Source organism: Erpetoichthys calabaricus, chromosome 1 (genome assembly GCF_900747795.2).
Source record: "Erpetoichthys calabaricus chromosome 1, fErpCal1.3, whole genome shotgun sequence".
Lineage (NCBI taxonomy): Eukaryota > Metazoa > Chordata > Cladistia > Polypteriformes > Polypteridae > Erpetoichthys > Erpetoichthys calabaricus.
Window position 1 is genome coordinate 325,254,779 of NC_041394.2, and position 13,611 is coordinate 325,268,389.

At 37.5% G+C, this 13,611-nt stretch overlaps 1 protein-coding gene across 2 annotated transcripts in view; it reads right to left on the bottom strand.

The window, feature by feature from the left end:
• The window catches only part of rab21 (RAB21, member RAS oncogene family), a 79,247-nt gene that overhangs the window by 3,488 nt on the left and 62,148 nt on the right, over positions 1-13,611 (bottom strand). For both annotated transcript variants that reach the window (XM_028818472.2, XM_028818464.2), the window contains 3 exons: positions 12,694-12,757; positions 12,555-12,609; positions 3,491-3,579 (listed from right to left, as the gene is read on the bottom strand). In XM_028818472.2, coding sequence (XP_028674305.1) covers positions 3,491-3,579; positions 12,555-12,609; positions 12,694-12,757 — 208 coding nt within the window. The remainder of the gene's footprint in view (positions 1-3,490; positions 3,580-12,554; positions 12,610-12,693; positions 12,758-13,611) is intronic.

Genomic DNA, 13,611 nt, shown 5'->3' on the forward strand with positions numbered 1-13,611 from the left:
TTCAGTAATAAACAAATTAAACTCTTTCACTAGGATAGATTTAGCTGATTTACATAAAATAATTTCTCAACTGAAACCCTCCACCTGCGTCCTTGACCCAATACCAACAAATTTTTTCAAAGAAGTATTGGCGTGCTAATCGATAATATTCTTGACATAGTAAATTCGTCATTAGATACGGGGGTCTTCCCAGACTGTCTTAAGACTGCAGTAGTTAAACCCCTACTTAAGAAAAATAATCTTGACCCCTCTGCTCTTGAAAATTTTAGACCCATCTCTAACCTGCCTTTCTTAAGTAAAATTTTAGAGAAGGCAGTCATTATGCAGTTAAATGAGCACCTCAATAAACATGCTATTCTTGATAAATTTCAGTCAGGTTTTAGAACAAATCACAGCACAGAAACTGCACTTGTTAAAGTAGTCAATGACTTTCGGGTAAATGCAGACAGAGGCCATTTATCTGTTCTCACCCTCTTAGATCTGAGTGCCGCATTTGACACCATTGATCATAATATTCTTAAGAATCGCCTTAGTCAATGGGTGGGCCTCTCTGGCAGTGTCTTAAATTGGTTTGAATCCTACTTGGCAGGGAGAAAATTCTTTGTTATTTGTGGTAATTACAACTCAAAGACACATGATATCCAATATGGTGTTCCACAAGGCTCTATCCTGGGTCCGCTGCTTTTCTCAATCTACATGCTTCCGTTAGGTCAGATTATCTCGGGACATAACGTGAGCTACCACAGCTATGCTGATGACACACAGCTGTATTTATCAATAGCACCTGATGACCCCGATTCTCTTGATTCACTAACACAATGTCTGACTTGTATTTCAGAATGGATGAATAGTAACTTTCTCAAGCTAAATAAAGAGAAAACTGAAATCTTAGTGATTGGCAATAATAGATACAATGAGGCTATTAGAAATAAACTGGATACATTAGGATTAAAAGTCAAGACGGAGGTAAAAAGTTTAGGGGTAACTGTTGACTGTAATCTGAATTTTAAATCACATATTAATCATATCACTAGGACAGCATTTTTTCACTTAAGAAACATAGGAAAAGTTAGACCTCTTATATCAATGAAAGATGCTCAGAAATTAGTTTACGTGTTTGTTTTCAGTCGACTAGATTACTGTAACACACTCCTCTCAGGACTACCCAAAAAAGACATAAATCGTTTGTAACTAGTGCAGAATGCAGCTGTTAGAATCCTAACCAGGAAAAGAAAATCCAAGCACATCTCTCCAGTTTTGATGTCACTACACTGGTTACCTGTGTCATTCAGGATTGACTTTAAAATTTTGCTTATGATTTATAAAGCCTTAAATAATCTCGCCCCATTTTATATATCGGAATGTCTGACACCTTATATTCCAAATCGTAACCTCAGATCCTCAAATGAGTGTCTCCTTAGAATTCCAAGAGCAAAACTTAAAAGAAGTAGTGAGGCGGCCTTCTGCTGTTATGCACCTAAAATCTGGAATAGCCTGCCAGTAGGAATTCGCCAGGCTAACATAGTGGAGCACTTTAAAAAAACTGCTGAAAACACATTATTTTAACATGGCCTTCTCATAACTTCACTGTAATTTAATCCTGATACTCTGTATATCCAATTCATTATAATAACTATTCATGGTGGCTCTAAAATCTGTACTAACCCCTACTCTCTCTTCTGTTTCCTTTTCCAGTGTCCTTTTGGTGGTGGGTTGCGCCACCACCATCTACTCAAAGCACCGTGATGTTCCAACAGTGATGGATTAAAAGCCAGAAGTCTGCATGACCATCATCATCAAGTCCTTCCGTGAGAACCCTAACTACAAAGAGGACCATTTCATTTATGTTAGGTAGAATGCCCAGAGGGGACTGGGCGGTCTCGTGGCCTGGAATTTTATTTTTTTCTCCAGCCGTCTGGAGGTTTTTTTTGTTTTTTCTGTCCCCCCTGGCCATCGGACCTTACTCTTTTTCTATGTTAACTAATGTTGTCTTATTTTAATTTCTTATTTTGTCTTTTATTTTTCTTTTCTTCATTATGTAAAGCACTTTGAGCTACTTTTTTGTATGAAAATGTGCTATATAAATAAATGTTGTTGTTGTTGGTGTCTTGGTGTCTAAATGGTAATGTCTTTGTGTTTGGTCTTGTGTGTGAACTGCTTGTAATGAGTGAATATTAAGGATATAGTAATTTAAGAATATTAGTCAGAGTAAGTAACATACAAATAAGGATTAGAGATCAAGGGCTTAAGCAATATTAGCCCTTTAAGAAAATTAGCCAGAATAAGGTATAGTTCATGCTGATTGCCGAGTAGATGCAAACAGGAGGCAAGGACAGGAAAAGGACTTGCCTTGTACTGTTTTGCCTGCAGCGTCATGTTTGAGAAATAAGCCATACTTTTTTTAATCGGTTCAACAGAGCTGAATACCTGCTTTCAAATCCGTTTGAGTAGCAGAGTGCTGGCAAAGCATTTCAATGAATAAGAAGTGTGTCTTTGTGCACAAGTAATCCTTATACAGTAAAATATGCTTTATTCTGAAAAAAATTACCCAAATACCGTACACTACAGGAGTATCTACGAAAACTGTCACTATTTTTAATTACATGGTGATGTGGCAATTTAGCCTAATATTACTCCATACGAATGCAAGCTTTTGAGCTCAGGAGTTGAATTTTCAACAAAAACACTGGCTGGGTTAAGGATTCTAACATTGTGTTTGTCTGTCCTGTGAGGTTTTGCTGCACTGTTTAAATATTAAAGTGGTTTGCTTTGCAATAATTCATTCCAGTAAACACAATTTTCTCTTAAATAGGTGGGCAGTACAGTATAGTGGCTAAAGCACTGGAATATAAACCCCATGGTTGTTGGGGCAGTTCCCACTTATGCTTCAAGGTGGGACTTTAAGCACATCAATCGGCCTGTGCTCTGAACATGAGAAAGGTGCTACATAAACAAAATGTATTACTACTATCATTACTGCTCCAACTCAAAAAAAAAAAAAAAAAAAAAAGATAAAATGTATCAATAGTTCAAACGTATCCTTTTTAGTTACCTTTGATAAAAGGCATCAGATAAATATAACCGTAATAAAAAAATTAAACTACTGATAATAAATTACTGTGCTATTATTTACCCAATAACATTAAGGAGTCACCCTCAATTGAACCGTTTAAAACGATATTAAAGATGCATTTCTATTCTCTAGCTTTCTGTGACCTTCAGTGATACTCATGGCGTCCCTCCTCTTAGTCATTTGTTTGTTTCAATTTACTGCTGGTTTGTATGAAGTTTTATTGTATTGGAACTTATTGTATTTTATTTATGTTTATTGTATATTTTATTGTAAAGCACTTTGCCTACAGCATTACTGATGTTGTTTGAAGTGTACTCTATAAATAATTTATAAATAAATTCATGTTGACACCTTAAACTTTCAAAAGTCTGTGTACATCACTAAAGAAATAAGAAAAAAATATTACATAATGCTTACTTTTACAGAGATCCAGGAAAAGTTCCTCTATTCCTTTATTCAGTTTTGCTGAAGTATGATAGTGTTTTGCTCCAACAGATTCTGCGTACCTTCATGTGAAAATAAAAAAAGTGAGTTGCATTAAGTCCCAAAAAGATAACTGTGGGGTGCATGAGGAGCCTGGCATGAATAAATACAATTGACATAAAACACATTAAAAAAGCAGCAGAAAGACCTGGGACTAATCCTTCACCCTGGCCTATCATATCTTTACAGCACTCAAAGATGACCCCATTTTGCTTTGCCTCTTTTATCATTATCCATACCTCATCATCTGGCAATTATCCATAAAGTGATAAATGGGAGTTATGAGGATGTAAAGCTTTGTATAAAAAAAACATAAAAAAGAAAAAAACAAAAACAGTGACTGCACTCTCGCTTCCTACGAAAGCAGGGAAATGACCCAGAAAACATCAAAAAAACTCTTTAGCTTCTTTAATGGCATATAAACAAATATATCATAGGGCCTCTAAGTAGATGTTGTATAGCCATAATGAGGCCAAATGAGGTAAGACGTTCACGTTCAAACAGTGACATACATTTGTAGATCCTCTGAACTGTCCACCTCCGTTCATATTTTTTTGATCTAGTAGATTTCATGTAGTATCACAAATAATTGCAGTACTATACTAGGTTTCTTGTGCTCCTCTTTGTACATCTTTCATATGTTTTATTAATTTGGTACTTTCCTGATAAATATTTTAAACTCATTTTATGCATACCTTTCTTGTGAAATGCTTCCATTGTAATTTAAATAATGCCATCTGTCGATTAACAAGGAGGAAACACTTACTGTTCCTCAAAGTACAAAATTTAATGCAAAGAGTTGTTTAATTTTTGAAACACTTGAACACTCAAAGTGGTTAAGTTATAAAAAAAAAAAAAAGAAAGAGATACAGAGAAGTATTGTATCTTCTGGTGTCTGGCTGCACAGAATGCACTCCTGGGAGAAAAACACAAGCAAGAAAATGTATGCGTGATGCGACAATAATGTGTGTTCTAGGACTTAGTCAACTGTTTTGAAAGTTAAGAGTATTTGTCATTTTTGTGTATTAATTTCATCCAAGAGCCATATCACTCATTTTGGCTTATTAAATATTGTTGTAACTATTCAAAAATAACTACAATAACAGAATGGAATTACATGTTTTAGAGTACACAAAGCACAGGGTTTTAAAAAGAATTTAAAAATAATATCACCCAGTTAAAAAACAAACAAACAAAAAAAGTTCAATTGTTCAATGACTCCACATTCCCCTGCAATGAACTGGCACCCTGTCCAGGATTTGTTCCTACATTGCGCCCTGTGCTAGCTGGGATAGGCTCCAGCACCCCCCATGACCCTGTTCAGGACTATGCAGGTTAGAAGATGAATGACTGACTCCACATTCCAACTCATGTGATGTGAAAATTGTGTCAACTGACTAATGTCCTGTTGTTAGTTGGGGACTGTGGTGAGTTTCCGACTAATTGCAATTTGTATTTCTTAAAGGTAACATTTTTTAAAATATGTACTCCCTTAAAGTCTGCTAGCAAGTGACTGATGTGATGGTGCATTCCCAGCAACGTGCAAGGGTCTTCTGCCATTTCAATTATGTATATTTAGTTTGACATTTAAAAGAGGAAAATAGTCAAGTTAAAATATCCTTTTCAATCACAGTACTTGAAATTTCAAAAATATGCCTCACTAAAATTGCAGCTTTACCAACAATATTCCTTAATGAAAAAATGTATCAAATTTCAATGAAATCAGTCTGTAGGGAGCCGAGTTGTTTCATGTGGAACGACATAGACAGAAGAATAACAGGAGCTTTTATAATTTAGGTGACTGCACCTAACAAAGGATTAATGACTGAATTTTCACATTTGAGTAATCACAAGGGATCTGTGTTTCTTATGAGCATCACTCGCAACAATAAGCCCGGCTCTGTTTTCTTTTTGATTAAATCACTTTGAGAATACAGAGAATCAGAGATGTGCTTTTGCAACATTGTTTCGAACATCATTATTGTTTAAAAGCAGCGGCCTTCAAATGCATCATTTAAACATCTTTTAGTCTATAATTGCATTTACTTGGGAGCTTGTTGAAATGCTCCAAGCATGCACTCAGAGAATAGCACTATCCAACAATGAAGTGAAGTGAACAGCAAAGTGTTGGTCAAAAGTGCTCCATGCTTTATTAGCATTCTTCAAACCAAATAAAAGGTGTATACAGTACCCTCCATAATGATGGGGACAAAGACACATTTTCCATTGATTTACCCCACTGCTCCACAGTTTACAATTACAAATCAAACGTTTCAGATATAATTTCAGACTTTCATTTACAAATATTTGCATACATTTCAGTCACTTCATGTAGAAATTACACCACTTTTCTTACCTGCCCCCCCCAACCCCATTTCAGGGCACCATAATGTTTGGGACACAGCAATGGAAGGTCTAACAAAGCAGTCATATTTAGGACTTTGTCACAAATCCCTTGCATGCAATGGCTGCTTGAAGTCAGAGATTCAAAGACATCACCAGGTGCTGAGGATCTTTTCTCTGCTGATGCTCTGCCATGCCTCTACTGCAGCCATCTTCAGCTCCTTCTTGTTTCAGGGGCAGGCCCCCTTAAGTTTTCTGTTCAGCATATGGAAGGCCTGCTCATTTGAATTTAAATCAGGTGACTCGGGTTGGCCATTCATAAATTTTCCATTTTTAGCTCTAAAAAACTCCTGCGTTGCCTTAGCAGTATGTTTGGGATCATTATCTCGTTGTAGGATGAAACACCGTCTAGTGAGACTGGAGACATTTACTGGATCTTGAGCAGATCAGATGTTTCCATACACCTCAGAATTCATTGTGTGACTGGTGTTAGCAGTTCCGTCATCAGTGTGGCAGGACCTGTGGCAGCCATTCATGCTCAAGCTATAACATCCCCAACACCATGATTAACAGATGAGATGGTGTCCTTTGGATCTTGGGCAATTCCTTTTCATCTCCACACTTTGCTCTTGCCATCATTTTGATGCAGGTTCATCTTTCTCTTATCTGTTCAAAAGAACTTTAGAATTCTGTAGACAATTTTATGTACATTCCACAAACCGTAATCTGGTCATCCTATTTTTGTGACAAATTAGAGGTTTGCATCTTGATTTCTATTCATGAAGTCTTCTGCAGATAGTCATCTCCGACACATCCACATCTGCCTATTGAATGACACTCCAGATAGTTGATTTAGGTAGTCCTAAGGTTTAACCAATGTGTCTAATGGTTTTACTCGTTTTTCAGATTCATGATGGCTTCTTTGACTTTCATTGGCACAGCTCTTGTTTTCACGTTAAACAATAGCAACTACGGACTCCAAAGGGTAGAAGCAAGCCAAGGTATTTTATGGCTACACTAATGAAGCAATCAAACACACCAAAAGAATCAGAAACACCTGTGACACCAATTATCCCAAAAATTGTGTGCCCTGAAATGGGGAGGAGGGGGGAACCATGTAGAAAAAGTATTGTCATTTCGACGTGGTGTGACCAAAATGTATGCAAACACACTTAAATAAAAGTCTACGATGTGCACTTTAATCACATCCGATTTATTTGATTTGTAATTTTAAACTGTGGAAAGAAGGGGTAAATCAAGGAAATGTGTGTCTTTGTCCCAAACGTTATGGAGGGTACTATACACTGTATATCCTCACACACCCCATTTTAGGTCATTCTTTGCATTTCAACTGATTAAATTTGAAGAAAAACTGGGGTGTTCTAGAACTACAGTGTGTGTGTTTGTGTGTATTTTATATATATGTGATATATAAAATATACACACACATATATATTAAAAGGTACAAAAGATGCCTCCACAAAACTTACTAGTTATGTATAATTTTTTTCTCAAAGCCAACAATGCATAAAGCTCAACATGCTTGGCATATTAGCCATCCATCCATCCATTTTCCAACCCGCTGAATCCGAACACAGGGTCTGCTGGAGCCAATCCCAGCCAACACAGGGCACAAGGCAGGAAACAATCCTGGGCAGGGTGCCAACCCACCGAAGGCATATTAGCCACTAGATTAAAATATGCTTAGGTAGGAGAAATGCATCTCACATACAGAATTTAAAATTAATATGGCTATCTAATGGTCAATTTGACTGACCTATCCTGGAAACACTTTGGCCTTAAACAAAATGACCCAAAACTGAATGACTGAAGCTATGGTGGCAGCACTCCTTACTCTGACAATTAATATGAATTAACTATAACCATCAACATTAAAAAAAATTTTCCCGAGCTAAATTACATTATATGGGTAACTCATTATTTTTAACATTGTGTTGAGATTCAACAGCAAAAGCAACAGAAACATTCCTACACAGTTGTCTTTGGTGATAGATGTACAGTGGTGTGAAAAACTATTTGCCCCCTTCCTGATTTCTTATTCTTTTGCATGTTTGTCACACAAAATGTTTCTGATCATCCAACACATTTAACCATTAGTCAAATATAACACAAGTAAACACAAAATGCAGTTTTTCAAATGATGGTTTTTATTATTTAGGGAGAAAAAAAATCCAAACCTACATGGCCCTGTGTGAAAAAGTAATTGCCCCCTTGTTAAAAAATAACCTAACTGTGGTGTATCACACCTGAGTTCAATTTCCGTAGCCACCCCCAGGCCTGATTACTGCCACACCTGTTTCAATCAAGAAATCACTTAAATAGGAGCTGCCTGACACAGAGAAGTAGACCAAAAGCACCTCAAAAGCTAGACATCATGCCAAGATCCAAAGAAATTCAGGAACAAATGAGAACAGAAGTAATTGAGATCTATCAGTCTGGTAAAGGTTATAAAGCCATTTCTAAAGCTTTGGGACTCCAGCGAACCACAGTGAGAGCCATTATCCACAAATGGCAAAAACATGGAACAGTGGTGAACCTTCCCAGGAGTGGCCGGCCGACCAAAATTACCCCAAGAGCGCAGAGACGACTCATCCGAGAGGTCACAAAAGACCCCAGGACAATGTCTAAAGAACTGCAGGCTTCACTTGCCTCAATTAAGGTCAGTGTTCACGACTCCACCATAAGAAAGAGACTGGGCAAAAACGGCCTGCATGGCAGATTTCCAAGACGCAAACCACTGTTAAGCAAAAAGAACATTAGGGCTCGTCTCAATTTTGCTAAGACACATCTCAATGATTGCCAAGACTTTTGGGAAAATACCTTGTGGACTGATGAGTCAAAAGTTGAACTTTTTGGAAGGCAAATGTCCCATTACATCTGGCGTAAAAGGAACACAGCATTTCAGAAAAAGAACATCATACCAACAGTAAAATATGGTGGTGGTAGTGTGATGGTCTGGGGTTGTTTTGCTGCTTCAGGACCTGGAAGGCTTGCTGTGATAGATGGAACCATGAATTCTACTGTCTACCAAAAAATCCTGAAGGAGAATGTCCGGCCATCTGTTCGTCAACTCAAGCTGAAGCGATCTTGGGTGCTGCAACAGGACAATGACCCAAAACACACCAGCAAATCCACCTCTGAATGGCTGAAGAAAAACAAAATGAAGACTTTGGAGTGGCCTAGTCAAAGTCCTGACCTGAATCCAATTGAGATGCTATGGCGTGACCTTAAAAAGGCGGTTCATGCTAGAAAACCCTCAAATAAAGCTGAATTACAACAATTTTGCAAAGATGAGTGGGCCAAAATTCCTCCAGAGCGCTGTAAAAGACTCATTGCAAGTTATCGCATACGCTTGATTGCAGTTATTGCTGCTAAGGGTGGCCCAACCAGTTATTAGGTTCAGGGGGCAATTACTTTTTCACACAGGGCCATGTAGGTTTGGATTTTTTTTTCTCCCTAAATAATAAAAACCACCATTTACAAACTGCATTTTGTGTTTACTTGTGTTATATTTGACTAATGGCTAAATGTGTTTGATGATCAGAAACATTTTGTGTGACAAACATGCAAAAGAATAAGAAATCAGGAAGGGGGCAAATAGTTTTTCACACCACTGTATGCATATTTATAATTTTTAAACAGTTCATTATTGTCTTTTTTCAACAAGGGTGATCAGTTCTCTGCTTCTGACATCCTCAGGTGCTAGACAGGATGGAGGAAACCCAGCCAACAATATTTTTGGTAGTATTGGTTTGATCACATTCTCATCTGTGTGTCAATGTACTAGTAATCTGATTTCCCCCCGGGTGTCCTGCTATGGTACCTAGCTCCACTGCTACTTCAATAAAGTGATTCCTTTTGGCCTTGTTGGATTTCATAGAACAGCACAGAAATGGCACCACCAATGAGAAGCCATCAGTGCTTCACAGACACTTGACTGGGCTGTAATAGGTCCTAGTAGGGGGTGACCAGTTGGTCTAGGTCAGCTAGATTTTGAATATGGCCATACCCATGGGCCTGGGTGTGACAACAGTTTAATTTTATTAAATATTTTTCTGTTATACATTTCCAACTGGGTTTACAGCAATAGGAACTTTAAAAGCTAACATTTGCACTTTTTCCCCCTCTGTTCTGATTATGAAGTAGATGACGGTCACTGCTATGTTAAACTTTAAAAGCTAACATTTGCACTTTTTCCCCCTCTGTTCTGATTATGAAGTAGATGACGGTCACTGCCATGTTATTTGTTGAGTAGTATGCCATTGTAATGTTCTGTTTTTCTAAAATAAGATTTTTGGGTGTGTTATGGCCCCTACAGGCAGGCAACCCAGGAGGCACAAAAGAGACACTGGGGTCATGAATGACTCAAACACTTCCACATACACTCTTGGGTGGGAGGATAGGGATCAGGTTGCCCATTTTAATGAGCAGGTGGCTGGAGTGCTTGGTTTAGACTTGATGTCCTTTCAAAGGTGCAGAAATCCCAGAGGACAGTATAGAAAACTCTAGTCTGTAGTCTCCGTATCAAAAATAGCACCACTGTTGATCCCAGTAGGGATTCTCGGGCTTGGCTGGAGATAACCTTGAGACAATGGTTACAACTACCTTGAGCCAGAAGATCGTTCGGATGTAGAATCAGCAGGCAGACCTTGGCAAAGGCTTACTGATGAGAAGAGAACAAAATCCAGTGAGCGAGAGTGTGAAAGACATACTGCAAGTGGAAGATGTGCGTGCCCCATTGTGCTTTACAGGAGGGCAAAAGAGGGAGTCACTCCTCCACATAACTAGTATGGATGGTATAAGAATTCCACTGCCAGCATTATACATTATCATTTTGTCTATTTATTGCCATTTTATTTTTCTACCCAAGTTCATTTCTCCCATGTGTTTATTTAACAAGCTGCACTATATGTGTATATTTTGACATTATTCTTGAATAGTATGAATGCCACCTACCCAGCATAAAGTAACCCTTAAATTGTATTGTATAAGGAGTGTCCTGCTCATTGAGCAAAGCTAAATGGCGTTAACCACCAATAGTAGACACTAACAGTAGACAGCATGTATAAAAAAAAAAAAAAAAAAAAGGAATAAGGAAGAAAGAGCAGGCACAGATACAATGCATCATTGCTCCTCAGTATATATCATCAAACTGTTATCCATCCATTTTCCAACCCGCTGAATTCAAACACAGGGTCACGGGGGTCTGCTGGAGCCAATCCCAGCCAACACAGGGTACACACAAACACACCCACACACCAAGCACACACTAGGGCCAATTTAGAATCGCCAATCCACCTAACCTGCATGTCTTTGGACAGTGGGAGGAAACCGGAGCGCCCGGAGGAAACCCACGCAGACACGGGGAGAACATGCAAACTCCACGCAGGGAGGACCCGGGAAGCGAACCCGGGTCTCCTAACTGCGAGGCAGCAGCGCTACCACTGCGCCACCGTGCCGCCCCAAACTGTTATTCATTTTCAAATTATTTTAAGCAGGTCATGCATATCATATGACAGCAATCAGAATAATCAGTTTACAATTCATGCTGCTTTTTTGTGATGAAAGCAGAGCTGTTGCATTTAAAGTTTATGTAGCAGGATGGATTGCACTGGGCAGTTATGTCCTGATTAGTTGGCTGTAGGATTACATTACTTTCTCTTAAGTAACATCATCTCCTTTTTACACTTTTCTTAGCACAACACACTTACATTTCAAGTTACCACTGCTTAAGTAAAAAAAAATACATTTTTGTCACGCATAGCTTTTTTTTCTTTAAAAACAAAAAAACATGGAAGTCACAACAGTGAAAAAATTTGCTCTATTGCTGTGCTCTTGTAATAATACCAACAGTGTGTGATTTATAACCTTAATACCAAAAACACAGAAAAAAGCTAATGGAAAAGGAAACTTTCAATCAAAATTACAGAAAAGGCATGCAATTCGGGCATTCATAAAAACATTCTAGTTCAACATGCTCAGAGAGTGTATAATTCAACTAAAAATTCATCATTTGTATTCATCCCAATTCAAACTGTCTAAAATGTACCTAGGGCGAGATTTAAACTATGAGCAATGCCATCCAGAGCCAGCGTCACAGGTCAAATGTTCTGGTAATTTCCTACCACTTAAATCAAAAATGTTTGTTTCTTTCCACAACAGCACTGGACCTAAACTCACTGCTGTTAAAGTATTACAGGAGTACTTGACATAAGACCAGATAGGATAGACATGTACTATGAAGGGAAGAAAAGAAAATCACTCTATATGAAAGAAGACTGATTCAACTGGGAGAATAACTGTCTTCTTTACGTCACAGGGAAGGTAATGTTCAATATTACATTAAACTGGACAAACACTAATGGTCTTTGTGAGGATCTATTCAGAATTTGACCATCAATTGATTATTGTAATTGTAATGCAAGCACAGGTTTTTTTTTTATATAAAATTTTATATAAAAACCATATTCTGCTTTAGATGGAGCTCTTGCCATGTAACTAAGTTGTATAGGGGACAAATATTGAGTTTGATGGATTTTCTCTGGAATATATTATTGTATCAGCTATGTTTTGTTCTGATTATTTTTAGATATTAGATAATAAAAGAGAAAAAAAAGAAAATATGTTTGCTTACCCTTCTGCTTCTTGAATTGCTACGTGCCTTTCTTTGTCAAGGTCTATTTTATTACCTGAAAAGAAACAGCTTTTTTAAAGAAATAAAGAACTTAACTGTGAACACAACTTTCTAATTAAACGGAACAGAGTCACCTTACCTACTATACATAAACAAATTTCATTACCCAACATTTTTCTTAATTCTTTTACCCAGTTTTTCACCTGAAAGACAAAAGTAAACAAACATTAACTAAGATGAGTACTGAACAATCCTTCAGCCTATGAAAAGTATAACACTAGGCCAACTTTTGATAATGTAGCAATTAGAAGATTACATTTTACTGTTATTTGGAAAGTGAAAAAAAAAAAACAAAAAAAGAAAATCAGAGCACACAGAGAAAAAATACCCCAATATGCAACACGGAGCAAACGTCAAAACTCCATTCATTACCAGCTGCACTATAATAGCAACTTACGGTTAAATTATAGATGTCAAAATATTCTTGATAAAAACAGCAAGTATACATCATCCTAGTTTGCCAACCCAATCCAATAACATATGGGATGCAATAAATTAATCAGAACTCAAATCATATGCTTCAAGGCACTAAAAATAAAACAATGCATGTCACAATACTCCTTGTGATAGTGATTTTTCTTCTACTAACCAAAAATGTGCTTGTCAGGTTAACCAGCTACTATAAACATTCCCAGTATGAGTGTGGTGGATATCCAAGCGCATCCTGTGTTGGATTGATACCCCAGGCACAGCTGGTCCCTGCATCTGGTCAAGCCGGCATAAGGTTTCAATATGCTGCAAACTTGAATGAACTGTGGACAGTCACAATATTATCCTCAGTTGTGGTTCAACTTTAATAAAATATATCTATGTTTATCTATAACCATGATGAAGCATAAATGTTGAATAGTAGGGCATCAATCATACAGTACATACGGGGAGGTCTACTGAAATTCAAAAAAGCATTCTTTGGTAAATCCTATATCAGAAACCTGGGGAAAAAAAACAATCTGGTCATGAAATAAGCACCCAAAGGACAGTTAAAATGTGTTGAAAT